The sequence below is a fragment of the Chaetodon auriga genome, chromosome 14 (assembly GCF_051107435.1).
Source record: "Chaetodon auriga isolate fChaAug3 chromosome 14, fChaAug3.hap1, whole genome shotgun sequence".
NCBI lineage: Eukaryota > Metazoa > Chordata > Actinopteri > Chaetodontiformes > Chaetodontidae > Chaetodon > Chaetodon auriga.
In genome coordinates, this window is record NC_135087.1 from 13,027,116 (window position 1) to 13,046,005 (window position 18,890).

Sequence of the window (18,890 nt, forward strand, 5' to 3'; positions counted from 1 at the left end):
AGATTGTAACCAATACGAGTGGAGACAAGAGGAGAGCGCGTCCTCTGATTGGTTTAAAACATTTAAACCCCGCCCCTTCAACAACCCACCAATATAAAAGGAGCAAGAAAAAACCGTGTTTGTCTTCAATTTTTTTTTTTTTTTTTTTTTTTTTTCAAATTTATAAATATAATCAACGGACTACAACAACACGCTCAATCTAAAGGCAAATGACTGACCGTCACATCATCTGATGTCGGCCTGTTACACTGACAAACACCTGTCCAGATGTGCATCAGTGATGACCTGTGACTGTAAACACAAGAGCTGTGCATGGCGTGCGGAGGAAACCTTTGCACGCACTCGCCAGACGCGCGCACAGCTGCTGTGTTTACTGTTTCTGGAGTCCAGTGAACACCAACGTCTTTTGGAGTCCGTTCAACTGTGAATATTGAGAGGAGAAAATTAGCTGTCTTTTTCAAATATTGATTGAACACTGTTGCAATACATAAATACTTATGAAGCTCCAAATTATTAACAACTGGACAGAAAACTATGAAAGACTTCATGGGTATATAACCTTAAGACACATTAAAAAGCTATAAAAGATTTATTTTCATCAAGTGAAAGATTTGTAAAAGTTGGAATAACTTTGAACATAAGCATGATTAATGATTGTGATCTATGTATTTAATGCATTTAAGATAAAGCAGTGCTGTCTGCCCCATATAAATCAGGACACAGTAGACTGTGGTTGTCAGTTTTTCTGTACTGTAAGAAAAGGTGACACTGATGCAGAGTCAACTGAAAAATGCAGGTACTCCTCCTTAATAAATAAACAAGGATTTCATCACTCCAACTTGCTTTCGCCTGAACAATGAAAAGACCATCCATCTTTGTAATTATAATTACATCAAATGACACAACGGCTTGTTTATCCTTCTTATCCTAAATCATTTTTCAACCTCTTTCTTGCCAGTATCTTTAAATCCTAAATCTAATGCGCTTAGTTGACCCCAAAAACTGACAGGGGATTAGAAATATTAATATTACAATCTAAATCCTTGTTATCATGTTCTTAATACAAAAAGAGCAAATCCTACGAGGGTTTTGTTATTTCAATATAATGAAAGTGATTGCGGTAAAGTGTCTGCCTCTCCACAATGTTGATTTACTTCAGGAGAAGGAGGGCAAAAAGGAGGATCATAAAGTGATCAACTATAAAGGCCACTATATCAACACAAAGAAAGATAATAATCTGGAGCCACAGAGATTAAGTTGTTGTTGTTATTCTTGACGGGGCTGAGGGGAGGGTGGGCAGGAGGTTGTGCTTCCTTGTCATCTTGTAAAAGCAATTTCTGCTCTGTGTAGGACACAATAAACCACAACAGAAAAGCCCATCAGTCACGACAACATGTATTGCACCTTGTAATCCTCCCATAGCACCACTCATTTAAAATCAATGCCCCATTTTTGTCATGCTGCCTGATGAAGAATATCAACTTGAATTAAGACTTAAGAGTCATTAAAGGAGACACACAAATGCAAATACTGTGAAATAAAAAAGCCTAAATTGGCTACAGTCTACAAAAAGCAGACCATCTGACGGTGCTCTGAAAATTGATTCCTGCTAAATTTACAAGAAAATTGGGTATTCGTCTGTTGTTTGGTTACTGTTACCTTGTTTTTCCCATTTTAACCACAGAACACGCTTTGTGTGATTGAAATAATGTGATAAATAACACACAAGTTCAATAATGTGGTAAATCACACGCAAGTCCAGAAATGAGTGGCAGTTAAGATTTAATGCTTCTGCGAGGCGTGCTCTCATCCAAAATGTTTACACAAAATAAAAGCATTTTCCTTTTCATTCTAATTGTCGCTCTCACTACATTCTTTTATCTGTGTTTTCCCCATTCACTGTCTCCATCCGCTCTTTATTCTAGGGAGCCTCACAGGTAACAAATTACAGGAAAATGACGAGCGACAACAATAACTCAATGACAGATTTCAAAAGAGGCAATATGGCGAGATTGTTTTTGAATAGAGAATGTATTTGTGGAGATGAAAAATGAACTCGAGACATAATATGCACCTTTTAGAAACAAAATAATTTCTATTTTGATGATAACTTGTAGTTGTTTGCCATCAGCAGCCAAATGTGGAGAGGACATTTCATTTTTACAACAGCAATTCCAAGTCAAGTGGTGCTGTCGGTGTAATTGTAACCTCTACCGAAGCACTTCTAAAGTTAATACAAGCTGGTAAGTGTGTAATGCATGTGCAGTTTAATGTTGTTCATCCATTACACATACTGCATATAATGCTTCGATAAGCATCCCACAAGATGCAGCATTATCTTGGGCATCAAACATCAATCAACGTACTCATCCCTCTCACTTCACCCACAACATCAACCAACACTAGAACCAGAGTAGATAGCAGTGAAAACATGGTCCATTCAGCAATTATTTACAGAGTCTTGGACTAATGGTGCTCTGAATGCACAGACACAGCAAATGTAGGGAGTTAGTGGACCAGCAGTAATGGCCCCATACAGAGCATGTGTTTTTGTGTGTGTGTGTGTGTGTGTGTGTGTGTGTGTGTGTGTGTGTGTGTGTGTGTGTGTGTTGGTGGGGATGGGGATGGGGGAAAGAGCATCATCTATAACTGATGCACAACAAGCACAAACATGTCTAATTATGAATCCAGACTGCAGCAGTGGAGACCAACTCACATCCCCCTCTCCACCCTCTCTGTCTCTCTTTCACCCTCTCGGTCCCTCCCGCCCGAGCCGGGCTCCATATCAGGCAGATGAAAACATAACCTGTCACATTCCATCCCATTAAACCAGCTACGAACCATGTGGTCTGCTCACAGAGAGGGAGAGAGAGAAAGGAGAGAGGGAGAGAGACAGAGAGACCGGTGCATCTGGGTTCACTCAGAACTGATGAATTATTCACAATCTTTATGCTAATGTCATTTTAATGTTAAAAATAGTGACAGATATGCAAAAAGAAACATACCGTATGATGTGGTATGCCCACCATAAGCTTACTCCACACACAGAAGTACAATTGTTTTAAAAACACTTATACTTCTAACATATCCATACTGCACATACTGTACACAAATATAAAATGTGCAGTTATCCTTTGCAATACCTAATGCATCAGAGAGCTCACACTGAGCCCCCAAATCTGTGCATTAGAGGGTTTTTTTTTCTTTTTTAAATTTCAGTCCATCAGCTGCCATTTGATGTCAGGCAGAGCAAGGTAATAACAGTGCACTCACTTGCACAGTCATTAGCCCCGCTTAATGCTGGGAATTAACACAAATTAAGTGAAGTTAAGTACATGCATTAGAGGAGCTTGTTTGGGGAGAGCTTTTCACTTCTGCTGCCTAGAGCTGGCTGCTGCCTCACATGTTTAGCAAAGGAAACACAACACTAAGGCATACGCTCATGTGTCCACCTTCGACTGATAAATTGCTACCGACAGCACAGGTAGTAAATTCATTGAGGCCTGATTAGCAGTGTCACAAAGGGAGCGCTAATGGAGCTCTAAGGACACCTAGTGGTCACATTAACACCGCTGATTCATAAAGTCTGTATCTATGTATTCTAGAAATGTACAGGTCAAGTTTAATAGAAACAATTATTTAACTCTACAAGAAGTCATGGTGAGAATGGCTTTCTTTCCCTGCTGCTTTATAACTTGTATGTCCCGGCTGATGGATGGGAATGGATGTCCTATCACAATCTTTCACAGTATCAGTTTAGAGGTCCCAGAATGAAAAGGTTTTAGGTCACATAATATGGGCTGTATCCTCCACATTTAAGGCTCAGACTGGCGTTTTTGTTAACTACAGGACTACTAGATTACTAAACTGTGAGGAGGACCGGGAGGATTATAGTCTCATGTTCATCAGAACTAACATCATAAATATCAAGTGGAGTAGGTTCATTTCCAGTTACAACACACGAGATTTGCCTATTAGTCGAAACTGCAGTGGGCTTTTCGAAAAGAGGCTAACATGATGAAACTGACAATCTCTGAAATCCATTTGGACCTCATTCAAGATTACATCTTTATCTGAGTGACTGCAGATTATTGTCCACAGAGAGGTGTGCTAAAACTGGATTATCCACTTGTTGGGGATGCATTTGACCCAATGGATGCAGCGTGCCACCCTCACACGCCCTTACATCTGTGGGTGTTTTTTCACTCATTTGGGGCCAAGGATGGGATAGCAGCAGAAATGACACCAAAACCTCTCATCCTCAGATTACCATGGTTAGTGAGCCACATATGTGGATAGAAAATAAGGTCACAGTTATTATAAATGCATGTGAAAGGGATGCATAACAATCAACATTCAAGCAGCCGAATTTTTTTAAACCCCAAACATGATTTAGTTTGGGAACGGAAAGTTACTTATTGCTCTTGTTCTACGTTCACTATGCAGACGCTTCAGGCACACTTAGAAAAAGGCCATCTTGAGGAAATAATGTCCTAAAACACTAGGATATGTGACCACATCACAGTCATGGCTGTCGCATGTGTTCACCTTTGGATTGTGTACTGATTGATGTGTTATCAGTGTATGATCCACCTCTTCTGACCGCTACATGGGTGGAGGTTTGCCACCGTTTGGATATCTGGAATATAAATACGAGGGAACAGTCAGAGTATTATCTTTTAAAGAGATCTCTCACATTTTACAGAAGCATAATTTTATCTCTTGGATTTTGGATTTTACCAACCTGCTGTCTTGCTCCAGGTTGGGATACGTGATGATGACTCTGTTCCCATCAGGAAGGAGGCCTGTGGTTGTCAGGTTGCTTCCTGTTCTTCGAATGTGTCTAAAGGTGATATCAGTTTGCCCGCTTCGAGCAGCATTACCGTGCTTGTGCTTTTTGTCTGAATTGGGGATTAATACAAGGGTGTAGGATAGAGAGGCAAAATAAGTCAATTTAATTTAATTTAATTGTTATATTGAAAAGTGAATCTTTATTAAATCTGTGGCAATCGAAAGCTTGTTTTTATGCACAATCATGTATATCAAGAAACACATGATCTTCAAGAGGAGAAACGTCACACTCACGCTTGTACGTGTAATGAGATTGGGCCTCGTCCATGTTACTTGACAGGACATCGTGGCCCTGCATTAAGTTCTGCAGTCCTCCACTTATACTCATTCCTCTTAGAGCGGTGTGTCGAGGCATGAGGGGTAGCAGTCCAGGCAGGTTTATCTCAGTGGCAGGAAGAGAAGCTCCAGGGCACTGGGAGCATGGCTTTAAGACATGCATTAAATAGGGAACATAAGGAAGACAGAAGTAATACTCCCGGACAGGACTACATTGGAAAAGATAAGCAGATATTCAGATAACATGTAAAAATGATCTCCTCAGGGCCTCCAGAACCCGACCTTGAAGCTGTTATTTTTTTCTCTACCTTCATATTGCTACTACTGTCACTGCAGTGTGTCCAGTCCAAACCCACGCTTGGCAGAGGATTGATGATTAAATTGCCTTTTCCATATATATGAGCACCTATAGGGGTATAGTAATTACTGTTCATCAATAGCAATGTGTGCATTCAAACAGCGGCAGTCGCAGCCATAAACTCAGTGTGACAACTGAGATGGCAGTTATAAGAGTCAATAGGGGGAGGTTTGTGTTTGTGTTTTTAATGAGCGAACCCAGGATCTCTGCTGTGTCATTTCCACATCTACGATTAACAAGCGAAGGGGGTCGTGCTGACCTGGCTAATAGGGGGTAAATCCACTGGTGCATTATCGGCCGGGCACATTTCATCTAATCAGCAGGATGATGCCAGCAGGCTTAGGCTGCTTTTAATTCAGAATTGTAGGAGAATTACTGCCCTGGCCTCTCATTACATGAACATCGAATCAGTCAGACTGTAAGAGTTTGATCCAGGCTTTTCCCTTTTTTGTTTTGGTGTGTTTTGGCTGTTGTTTGTTTCTTTCAATTGGACTACATCGTACATGATAAGGCCCATCATGAGCTTTCAACATAAACAAGGTTTTAGTTCATTTGTTGTCAGGTTTCATACTGAAATACAAAGAGGGAAGTAGAGTATGACAGGGAGTGACAGATTTCTTTCCTGCAAACTAACCTTATTCCAAATCTACCAACGTGCTATAAGTAAAACATCTTGACTACTGAATATATGCAGGACTGTAGAGAATCTGAGATCACAAAAATACTAGAATCATCTATTTTTCAAAAAGATCAGAATTTTTCAGTCCCAAGTGGAAAAATTATACCGAGAAAAAATAGGACATGACCTCCGTGTCCTCAATGATAGCTGTGATCCTGTATATACGTGCATATGTGTGTGTTTCTGAGTGAGTATGCATGTTGTGTGCAGGCCTCACTGATAGATCAGTACTGAGGAGTTCAGCCCTGGTTCTTTCCTCCAGGGTAACCATCACTCCATCCAGAACCTGCAGCCGGGACAGACGGAGTACTACTGTTGGTCTGTGGAGAGAATTTCTGGCTACCTGGAAGAAAAAAAGGCATCTGTCTGATAAAACAACCTGGTAATAAATGACACTGACAGAAATGTTAACTGTGGAGTCTCAGTGAAGCCAGCCCTGTGACATCTGAGATAAATATGACGCTATGTGGATCCCAGTGTAGTTATCATGTTCCCAACAGCTATTCCAGTGACCCAGCTGACAGCAGCGGATAGCTCTGTGGCCAGCTGAGGGCATCCTGTGGCCAGGGTACAAATTCAGCCTGTCTAGTCACAGAACTTAATGTCCCTGTAGGACACTGCTGCTGTGATTAAGTTGTGAGTGCATGCCAATGGATGTCCAGTGGAGAGGAGTGGACAGACTCTGGCTAGGAAACATGGGTGAGGTAGTGATCTCATGCTGTCAACAGCAGGAGGTACTGTCTCTAGGGTGGCTACTGGCCTCTACCCTCTGGCAGGATTAACCCCTCCTGTGGGAGGAGAAGGGGGATGGGGTCGAACAGTACAGAGGCTATCACAGCTGAGCATAGCCCTGTGGACAGTGGAGAGGCCCGTGGGCTGCGGGCTCTGCTCTGGCCTGATCCATGAGCTCCAGATGGGTGATGTAACGGGGCCATAGTGCCCTGCCATTTGTTCAACGGATTTGTCTGTGATGCTGGCCAGTTTGAGGAGCAGCAGATGGCCCATCATGTAATCGCTTAATTTGAAACCACAGAGTTACACTGGGATCGTGTTTTGGATTGTGCAAGTGAGAAATTGGGCTTGTGAGCGTGCTTTTTGATAATTTGTTTGAGAGTGACAGAGTTCAAAGCATCCTGTGACTGACAGCTAGTAGATTCACAGCAAAGCTCATAATGACAAAACAAACCTGGATAATATCTCTTCCCAGTTCACATCACGGTAATTGTGTGTACACTTGTAATACTCACAGGATTGCCAACAACAGAGAGCTCTGTCAGCGAAGGAAGGACTTCTAGTTTGTTGAGCTCTGTGGTGTCCTACAAAAAGTCAATAAACAAAGATAAGTTCTTTTTCATTCACTGCCCACTCTTTTAACTTTTCTTTCCCACTGGTTGTAGTCTGCTGTGTGTTGATAATGGGGACATATGCATCAGAGCTGAACCTTTCATAATTTTGGTGTAGGGAGGATAGAAGCAGCTGATGAGAGAGATTACATGTGTGAGCTCTCATTAATCTCATGAAAGAGTTTGGGCACGCAACAGGGCACGCGGGTGTTTTCTGTCATTCCCAGGTTTACGGTTGCACTTGGCTGTGATTCAAAGACGCCCCCACTGTGAGAACTGCTGCGCTGGGATGATTGCTGTATTTTATGTCTTAATTGAATGCATGAAAACATTAAGGAAGTGAAGGGAGGCAGGAACTGGCAACAAAAGTGCAAATCACTCGCCCTGGTCGAGGGGGAGATGCAGACTGAGAAGCTGATTGCACGTTGTCCTGATTGTTCACCTCTTTCTTCACACACAGCCATGACCTTCAATCAAACTTGATTCTCCTTAATGCTACCCCTCGCATGCCACAGTGGGGTGGTAATGACTCATGATTACTATACTTCATGCCTGACTTTGCAAATGCAGGGAAAAGTAATATGACTGCACGCTGAATGAAATACATTCTTAAACATCTGACACATTCTGCATATGAACCAATCAGTAAAATCTGGTAGCAAATCAAAAACTGCACAAAAGCTTACTGTGACCTTGGTGGTCACGTCAGGAAGCCACTGCGGTGTGAGTCACTAAGGCAGTTTCATTTTCATTGAAAATCTGAATATGCACTTTTATTAAATCTCGGAATATAAACATCCAGCATATGAGGAGACAACTGCTGCTGGAGGAGAATACCTGCAGCTTGTTCATGCCAAGGAAGAGCTTTCGGAGCTCAGTCAAAGGATCTAGATGGCTGAGCTCCCGGATCCGGTTCTCTGCTAGGTGCAATTCTAACAGGACTTTCTGGGATATGAAAGAGTTATTGGCCAGGGCTTTGATCCGGTTCCTGTCTAAAACAAGCTCTCTGAGCTGGTGAAGCCCATCCAATCCTTCCACCTGGCTGATCTCGTTACCTAGGGAGAGAGAAAACCTCATCAAAATAAAGGAAAGATATCTAAAACAACAGCCTAATATTTCAAGAAAGAAAATGAGAGCGTTAATTGCACACCCTAAACAAAGTAAAAGGTGGTTTTTTAAGGCAATATAAATATTTGCTTGGTATTTGTTGTTTGCCCCTGGTGTTGAAATCACAGAGACAGACTTGACCAGTTTCTAAGCAGAAAAGGAAGGACAAGTAAGGTTTGCTTTGTGGGACATCATGACAAAGCAAAGCTCAATCAAAAGCCATCAAAAGCTGTTGAAAAGAAAGTCACTCCTTCTTTTCTTCGAGTCTCATCTCCCACCTGACCTAAGGCCTATTGGAGACTTTGTTGCTCGGTGCTTGCCTTTTCACAGGCTCTATACACCACACTTTTAACAGGCTTTGTGAGGAAGGGGAGCTACATCAACCATATGTACCTTGAAGAAAGAGCGCTTTAAGATTGGTGAGCCTGCTGAGCTGCAGATTGGCCATATTGGAGATGCCATTGTGACTCAAATGCAGCACCTCCAGGCTGCCCATCAGTGGTTCCAGACTGCCAGTGGGCCCAGTTTCCCTTAAACAGAGTCACAGAATGACAGTTTGCAACCTCTGTGGTTAAATGAACATCTCTCTCTCCCTCCCGCTGCCTCATTTAACTGGTCAGACATCACAGGTGCAGACCACCTAAAGGCAATCCCAGGCAGGGCAAACAAAGGCATTGCTTCCTATGAAAGGAAAACAAGACTGGAAGATCACATTAGTATTCCCATGATATTTGACATATGCTCAGTTGAAAACAGTACAAAGACAATGTATTTTATGTTTTACCTCATCAGCTTCATTGATTTTTGCATAAATGTGCTTATTCTGAATTTGATGCAGCAACACATTTCAAACAAGTTGGGCAAACGGTGGCTACTTTGAAGAATCAAAAATACAAAACATATTTTGTTGTATTTACACATTTCTGTTAACTACATAACTGCACATGTGTCCTTTTGTCATTTTGAAGTCTTCAGTATTGACCTACAATGTAGAAAATAATAAAAATGAAGAAAAAACACTGAATATATAGGGTGTGTCCAAATGTTTGACTGGTACTGTATATCTGCAAAGAATTTGTTTTATTTGGAATCAAATTTCAGTGTCTTGAAAGTGTGTTTACATGTAGATTTTATGACATTAGGCCACTGTGACAAACACACAGTATAACTGTCAAGAAAGCAGTTGATACATTGGCTGGTCAGTGCTGCCCCCTAATGGTTAAAGACTTCACATTCAGTTGAAGCTCTTGGAATTATAAAATGTAAATACAGATGAATTACTGACATAAAAGGTGTGTTACCCTTTGCCTTTGGATGGGCTCTGTTGGCCGTAACCACTGGAGTGAACTTTGCTGTAGAGCATCTGTCTGTTTGTCTGATGAGTCTTCTGTCTGGGCAGGATGGACTCGATGTGGTTGTAGTTCAGGAACAGAGCCTGTAAAGAAGACACTGGAAATAATGGATTTGTCCATGGTGCATTTCAAGCCAGCCTGTCGATTTCTGACATTCGTGTATTTTGTACTTTGATGTTGGGCAGGTAGACGAGGCCAGAGAAAGAGGTGAGGTTGTTGTGGTCCAAGTTGACACTGCGCAGGCTACAGAACAGGTCTGCTGGACACAGATCAACCATTCTGTGGGTGGAAAACAAAATACTTTTAATCAGCCTAATTTTTCAGCACAGTGAATCACTGTAATCATGTTCATCTCTGGACGCGTGTCATGTTGATCTGTCTGCATAGCCAAGCTGTTACCTAATGGAGCAGGACTGCAGGGTGAGGTAGCTGATGTTTGTGTAGTTTGAGTGGCCCAGCTTCTCTGCTACCATGTCAGGAGTTAGTCTTCCTCCGAACATATCCTTTGCAGTTTCACACTCAGTTCCCTCCTAGAGGAAACAACAGCAAATACAACACACTGAATTACCATCACCACAATATTTGAGATGCTCAACTGGTTGCTGTTGTCAGTACATACCACTGCAATCCCATCCAGAGCTTTTAGGGAGGGTAGGTGGAACACGGCATAGATCCGATAGTTTTCCAGTTTCTCCAGTAAAGGATTGCCATGAAGGTCCAGAATGATGAGGTTTGTCAATCCCTGACAAGAAAAAAAGGCCATATGAGCTCAGACAACGCAAGAAAAATGGTGGGAAAATCTGAAACCGACTGCTCTCATTTCTCTCCCACTTGCCTTCAGATAGTAGATGTCTTGCGATGTAGAAATTTGGTTGTTGCCAATGTAGAGCTCGAGGAGGGAGCGAACTCTCTGGATGCCATGCAGGGAGCTGATGGAGTTGTTCTCCACAGACAGAAAGGACAGGTTGGGCAGTTGATCTAGGACTGAGGCATCCAGACTGGACAGCTGATTCCCATCCACACTCAGTTTATTTAGGCAAGGCAGTTTTGACAGGCCTGAGAGCGAAGACAGACACAGAAATAATGATGGCTGTGATGGAACTTCATGCTGCACTTTTCCAACTTTATTGTCGGTGTGACTGACCTTTGAGTGTGCTGATGCTGTTCTTGTTGAGGGAGAGCTCCTCCAGCTTCGAGCAGCCGTCAAGACCCTCCACTTTAGAAATGTCATTGTCATTAAAGGAGGCCCAGCGCAGATTGACCAGCTTATTCAGATTGGTCAGTTTGGAAATCCTCTGGCTGTCAAGGTTCAGGGCAGTGATCTGTTCAAAATTTAGGGAACAAACAAAGAAAATATATATAGATATATTAGCTTAATTACAATTTAAACTACAATTGCCTCAGTATCAACATCATGCAGCCCGGTCACTCCCTGGAGGAAGCATTTTCCTAAAACTTTACAAATGCCTTTTTTAGAGATGATTCCTATGAAGAAATCCACATGCCTGTTGCTCACCTTTGCAGTCCAGTCTAGCTCTAGCTCTTGGCTGAAGCCCCACGGCGCAGGACTGAGAAGACACAAGAGCTGGGCTGTTGACAGCAGGCTGAGACTGCGGGGACGGTCACTGTTTGTACGCGAGTGAGCCAGAAGAGATGCCTGTGAGCAGTGTCAACAGGCCTGATTGAATTACGGTACATCCAGAAATATACAGGTAGATGTTCACATACTGTACTGCGTCCGTCACTGGAGCAAGTTGCTATTTATTCTTACTTAATAAAGGAACTATCTGTATGTGCAAGAGCTTAACCTGATCAATTTTGGATCCGGCAGCCATCTGAACTGCATGAGCAGCCTCCTCCTCTGCTACCATCATGTTGTCCAGGTGTGTGAGGGTGGTTAGACAGCCCAGCACGGTCCGTCTGACTGCTTCAGGCTGGAAAAAGGAAAACGTCTTCACTGTATGCCTCCTCATTGTGCCTTGTACAACATCTTTTCTTTGATTTTATGTGACAACAGCACACACCCGGTTCCAGGGGTTATATCGAGCATCAAGCTTAAGCAGAACAGGTGTGTGTTTTCTCAGAACAGCCATATCCTCTCTGGCCTTGGTCAACTTGTTCTAGCGCACGTCGAGCTGTTTGAGCTGTCCCAACGCCCTCAGCCCTTCGAGGGTCACCAGGTGGTTAAAGCTTGCATCCAAAAACTCAAGGTTGGGCTGCGATTTATATAACAAAGACAACAGTTGGTATTTGTTTCCACTTAATGCTATAGTCCAAAACTTTTGGTATTATGTCCCTACACACTATCAATTATCATTCAATATTACTGGGGCAAGTTGCTATTAAAATTCTGCTTTGTTACAACTTTAGACACACTGTTTAGTTTAAGCTCAATAACAACATTTTCTATTGTCACTTTTACCATGTGAGAAATGTCATTCAGGTGTGTGAACTCATTGAAGCTGATGGTAAGATGCCGCAGAGCTGTGAGGCGGGAAATCTCCTTGATTTTACTCAGGCTGTTGCCATGAAGGTTCAGCACCTGGAGATGTGATGAAGATCACTTATTGTGAGTGCATGAAAAGGCTTCAAAATCAAGGCGTCATTTGAGAATACTTACAGTGATCTGACTGAGGACATTGGCTCTGGCCACATTAAGCAGAATTTTGTCATCCAAACTCAACAACTTGGGTTGTGGTTTCAGCACGGGTTCCATGTTGAGGACTTCCTTGTCGAGGATGATGTCATTGGAAGGAGTATCGCCTGCAGGCTGTTCTTGATCCTGTAACAACACATCAAAAGGTGGGAAGCATGTGAATTGCCCAGGAGATACAAAATTATTGACTTACACTGGGTGTTAAAGTAAAAGAAACCGTAAAACAAGTGTGCAACTAGAGAAATACAAATCAGAATGATGTTTAATCATCTCTGAGTTTTGGTACAAAGACATGCATCATGACTTTTAATTGTATCAGAGCTCAGCATGACACAATTTCTTTTACTATTGTGATTTGTGCTCAAATTAAAAGTTCAAACGGACTGTTGAGCTCTTCAAGGCAGGCTGCATACAGTATTTTGTTTTACCACAAAAACAATAACAAAACAGGTGAATGATTTACCTCAGTGAGGTATTCAAAATATACGATGTACTCGGGCAAGACAAGCTCACGGTCAAACACAAACCACTGTCGTCGCCTTGGACTGCATTCAGGGCCAGTGTGTGTTTTGGAGGAGCGGGGTCTCTCTGAACCAAAAACACAGAGAGGCAATGCAATTGAATAAATGCCAACAGAAAAATAATTGTTTTCATGCCTTCTCAGATACCACATACCTTCACTTGTTGCAGTTCTTTGCTTCGTGTCCACATTGCAGTACACAGAGTAGGCTTTGGGATAGCTGCCCCGGTCCACTGGTTCTCCCACTCGAATAGGCATGCTGTGGCCCACAAACACTTTGGAAACAACAATCTGACCTACAGGCAAAAACTTCAGTGGTTTAGCTGAAAAAAAAAAAAACAATGGTCACAGCTAAGGGGAGTAAAAGGACATAACTCTATGAGAAGATCAATCTCACCATGCCTGAAGGGGATCGTATCCGTACTGTGCTTGGAATCGCCTTGGCTGGCCCGGCGCAGTGCATGTTCAATTCTGGGCTGCTCGGTCACACTCAGGCTATTGGATAGTGGTATAGCATCCTCTCTTTCCAAGGCCTAATTCAAAGCCAACATGACAAAAATCAGCATGTTTTGGAGTTTATGTGCAATTAAGAAATGACAGATTCTGCTTTGTTGTGTAGCTCAAAAGGGGATCATAGTGTTATGTAAAAATTGCCAACAAGACTTTTAATATGTTACAATTTCACACTAATAGAACCTGTCCTTCGTTACACTATTCACTGATTTCTGCTTACAAACTTATTTTTGCAAATGCTGTTCATTATGTTACCTATACAGCTAAAAAGCAGTGAACTGAGTCTTGTGATGCTCAGTGGAATAAACTGGGTGAGGAAACTGACAGTTGAGGGATGGTGGGATTGTGAAACTCACAACAACAGCAGTAGACACACCTTATATTGCTCAGCCGTCTTGAAGCCTTCCTCTAAAATGCGCAAAATTTCTTCCTTCTCAGTATTTTCAGGGTCAGCTATGTAGAATAAATGCTCCAGACGACGTCTGTAATTCCTGCTTGAAAGGTTTACATTAGATTCAAACTAATAATGGACGGTCCTGTTACTGTTACAGAGTTGACAATAATAACAATGACTAAATGTCTCTAAATCAATGGTAAAAATACAATTATTACCACTTTTCATTACAGTATAGTTTAACTTACTGTGAAAAGGTAGCAGACTCATCACTGGCTAGAAGGGCGTGAAGTTTGTCCTCAAAGCGAAGCCGCAAAGCACTGTTGTGGATGCGGATCACCCTGTTGATCTTAATGCCAGTGATGCCGTGAACCTTAAAGTCTGATTGAAAGAAGCGGGACAGCAGGAGGTCGCAACAGGAAGTAAACCTGTTGGGTACATAACACATAAACAGATTTTTGTCCTTTGGAAGTGGGAGTTTCATGATTGTACTTTATAAAACAAGGTACGCACCACGGGTCTGTGGGGCAGCCCTCTTCCAAACGAATATTTCCAACACTCTCTAGCTCAATCAACAGAAACTGGACAGTATATTCCATCCCGTTTGTGGCTTGGGCCAAATCCCGCTCATACCAGGCTTCAATCCTGAGTGTAGAAGGAACATTATTTTTTCCCATTAACCACATGCTTCAGTGTAGAAACATGTACTGTACAGTCTGAGACTAAACTGTATAAAACAGTGTAAAATTTTCTCTGTATTTTATTCAAATGTACAGACTCATCCAGCCTCCTTGTCCATAGCGCCAGTCTCTCCTTCAGTGCTTCAATCTTGCTGAGGATGGCAGGATCACGACTGATGTCAGTGGTCGGGTCATTTCGGTCAGTCGAACCTTCGACTAGGTGAGCTGATCCATCGCCCAACGTGCAGGTAGACTTCTTAGAACTGGCCGGCACCTTGGAGAGCTCACGTTCAAGCTAGGTATGCATCCAAATGGAAACAGCTCTCTTAACTTTGGACAGTAACAGCAACCTGCAGCTGGAGGTTACAGCTCAATAACTGATCCTATACTCTTGTTACAGCTGCCAAAATCAATTTAAAATGTTTCAAGGACTGTACATACATTCTTGAGCGCATGACTGACTGTTCTGATGCATTCCTCAGGTAACTGTAACATAGTCCTCTTCCTCTCCGCCAGACTGAGCTGAGCCTCTGCCAGGTTCCTCTGAGCAGTACGTACACGCATATTGTAGTACATCATTTTCTTCATTACTGTGGACTACAAGGAAAAAAAGGCAAAGAAAACACATAAGTGCAACATAAGAAAGAAAGAAAGAAAGAAAGAAAGAAAGAAAAGAAAGTATTACAAAGTTATATCTTGAATTTGATTGTGAGGGTGATATGTTTTTTTATTAATCAAGGGAAACCTTATTTTGCTATTATTTTGGCAAATCATTAGCAATCGACATAAATCAGAATTTGTCCCTTCAAGAGTCTAACAGAGACTCAAGTGAGCTCAGTTAGTGTAACGCAGGGGTGGCAGGGGTCCTGCTGGTCCTGACAATACCTCAGCTGCTTCCTTGACGTGCTTGCTCGAGACGTCATAGGTGTCAAGCCGCTGGAGGCCTGGCATGTGGTACAGCACGTGTGTGGCATAGTTACACAGCAGACACACTGGGTTTGGGGTAGACGTGGGGTCCTTCAGTGCTAGTTCTCTGAGACAGGGTAACCGGGCAAGCATAGTCAGCTCCTGTTGCGACAACAACAGAACACACAGGCTCGTTCACTGACAGGGTTTCTCTTCATTCGAAGACCCAAGTTGGGCCCTAAACACATGAATGATTCTCAAGAACAAATGAAGTCTTTACACCATTTTTTAAGGAAACAGCAGATGCTGCAGATGTCACCGAGGTCCACATTTTATTGCTCTACCTACATAATAGAACTGTCTGAAATATTTTTTATTTTCTTGAAGGCTGTTAGAAGCCACAAATGATTTGGCAACCACTGTGAAGACATAACATTTTTTTCCCACAATTTTTTTGGCCAAACACTTCTCTTGCAACGTGCCACTTGCTGCAGCAGCTCAAAAGAAATGTCAAAACGATAAAAGATAGATTGCAGGAATATGATCTGAGGTGTCAATCCAATCAAAGCTAGAGCCACAAAACATTTTTGTGTTGTCAGAATAACCTTGAAAAAGAGAACGACTGTGTAAATATTCTGAATCAGCGTGTCTGCTTGAGTATATATAATAAATGTAGAACTAGCACAAATCCACATATCAAGCAAATCTTAGATAGTCTTTCAAGATTATTTTTTAAATAGACACAATAATGAATGTATATCATTGAAATTATGCTGCTCAATAATTCAATGACGGTCTTCTACAGCGAGCCTATTGTAGAATTGATTGAAAATCTGAACTGACTGAGACCCTGACATTTCACAAAAAAATGTAAATACTCTTTCTTCAGACCAAGGATTTTAATAAGATTTTACAAAATAAGCAGACAAACTTTTCAAAGAAGGAATTTCAAAAGCATAGCTCTGTTTTTAATCTTACCTTAAAGGAACTGATCTTGTTCCCAGACAGATTAAGACTCTGAAGGCTGGCATTGGGATCAAGGCTGTGCCCTTAAGAGAAGTTACAAATGACTTGATTATTCATTTATTTATCTTGTTGTTTTCAAACAGGTCATTGAATCCTGTAACAGGAAATACAGAAGATTCTAAAAACCTACCAATCTTTTCAATATTGTTGTCAGCAAGGTTCAGTTCTCTGAGATTTTGAAGCGCATTCAAACCCTTTAGAGACACACACATAAACACATAAACAGACAAATGATTAAAAATGGGAGCGGGCAGCTTTCACAAAACATTCACAATCGTGTTTACTGTTATGGAAAATGTGTAAAAATGCAGTTTTGGTAAACCTGCATAGACACATGTATGGAGAGATAGACAGATAGACATGCAAATTCACAATTTAAAGTCCAAACCTGTATCTGAGTCATGCAGTTATTGTTCAGCCACAGGACTTCTAGGTTGACCTGCAATTCTAAATTCTTTATTTCACGGATTTGATTATCATAAAGGTAGAGTTTCTCTAGTTGTAGACAATTCTGTAGTCCAGATATTCCCTGCAAAAGGAGAAGACAGGACAGACTATTGTTTAATTTTTATGACAATTGGCTTATACAGGATAGTCTGACTTAAACTATGGGTTGTGATCTATAAATTGTGGTCCATGCATCTAAGGTTTGTCATCATTAGATGCCACAGAGGAGAAAAACTGTGATTACACTGTAAAAGGTTTAAAAACAGTTGCAATCACTCGCAACGTAAACCACAGTGGACTGCAATGATTCAAGGCATAGCATACTGTTGTTATCAGCAGTGCCAGTACTGATGATAGAAATCCAACCAGCATAAGAGACTTACTGTCAGATGGCACTGGACTACCCAGAGCTCCCGAAGCAGAGGACAGCACTCGAGTGCTTCAATGTGTTTTATGTTCTGGCCCACTATGGTCAGCTGGCAGAGCCTTGGGAAAAAGGAAAGGCCAGCCATGCGGGGAAAACCAGAGAAGAAGATCTCCAGGCAGCTGATGTTGCTTCCTTCTTGTGCAATTTTTTCATAGGACACTCCATTGGCCATGCACTGTTCATGTGAGAGAATAACTTATATTTATCCATCATATAAAACATATAACATAATCATAACCATTTGGATAATAAGATAATAATTCACTGAAAAAAACTAAACAAACTAAACAGAAAATATATACTGTGTGTGTGTGTGTGTGTGTGTGTGTGTGTGTGTGTGTGTGTGTGTGTTCTAACAGTTCAGCTGATGAATCCAGCTGTTACTAGAAGTTGACTTGAAGAGATTTACCCTTTTTTTAAGCAAATGAATCATACTCACCAACTCTTTGACCACCTCCTCATCACCGCGGTGCTTTTGTTTTTCACTCTGTATCATCACGTTTTTGTCTGAAAATTTACTGCAGCTGAGCTAACAATAATAAATGCTAATTGGTTATTTTGCCTTTACAATGCATGTATACTGTTTATCCCACTAACCAATAGTCTTTTGGGACAAAAGAAAAAGTCATGGCAAATTCGTCTGCCAGACAGAGTAAGTATGTGAACTAATAACTGGGGTTAGTCGGCAAACACGCTAAATATCACCACACATTCATGCTAACTTCGCTAGCCTTTAAACTTATGCTACCAGCTGGCGAGCTAACTTCAGCCGCAGAAATCGGGACTGTTCGCTCAGTGACAAAAATGTCAGTATTAAAATAAATCAACATGTCTAGTCAAACCTCGATTAAAAATTATCTATTTTCTGCGACGGAATGAATAATACTTCTGCTCAAACAGACACTCCGTGGCCCGTCTGAGTTCAGCAATGTTTGGCATCAATGTGTTTCTAGGCAGGAGCGTCTGGTTGCTAAGGAGCCATGTTGAAACTTTTGCGGTCCTGATCATTTTTTGAGTTGCCACGTGAGGGCGCCACACTGCAAGATAAATTTTCACAAAAACATAACATTTTGCTTAATTTGAAAGGTACGGTTTTATAAAACATTACCCTTGAAATTCTTGCTCTTTTAACGTTTTCAGTTCGTATCAGTGACGCGGGAATTTCGCTTCCTTTATCCTGCTCCCTCTGGGCCATACGTCCAATTACACTGAGTTTATCTGAGTCACTGTGGCCTCCTTCACCACAGCAAGCGTCATTTTGCTGTCATTCACTCCGCCAGTCTCAAACACTTGACTTCCTTTTGAGCCCAGAAAACGCCTTTCATATTTGACTCTGCCCCAAGTGAAGCGCCAAC

General features: G+C 41.7%; 1 protein-coding gene across 1 annotated transcript; it reads right to left on the bottom strand.

Annotated features, from left to right (window-relative positions):
• Nucleotides 1-1,765: 1,765 nt before the first annotated feature.
• Nucleotides 1,766-18,727, bottom strand: lrrc9 (leucine rich repeat containing 9). The gene is given in 32 exon segments (XM_076748563.1): nt 1,766-4,639; nt 4,745-4,901; nt 5,086-5,275; nt 6,382-6,507; nt 7,412-7,480; nt 8,345-8,562; nt 9,008-9,144; nt 9,916-10,049; nt 10,137-10,245; nt 10,366-10,496; nt 10,586-10,708; nt 10,802-11,022; nt 11,111-11,288; nt 11,483-11,623; nt 11,775-11,900; nt 11,991-12,182; nt 12,389-12,508; nt 12,587-12,748; nt 13,086-13,210; nt 13,298-13,438; nt 13,540-13,675; nt 14,032-14,146; nt 14,298-14,477; nt 14,563-14,694; nt 14,828-15,024; nt 15,171-15,326; nt 15,615-15,797; nt 16,614-16,684; nt 16,792-16,855; nt 17,050-17,190; nt 17,492-17,710; nt 17,975-18,727. Coding segments are annotated over 32 exon segments (4,485 nt in total). The 5' UTR covers nt 18,032-18,727; the 3' UTR covers nt 1,766-4,605.
• Nucleotides 18,728-18,890: the final 163 nt, after the last annotated feature.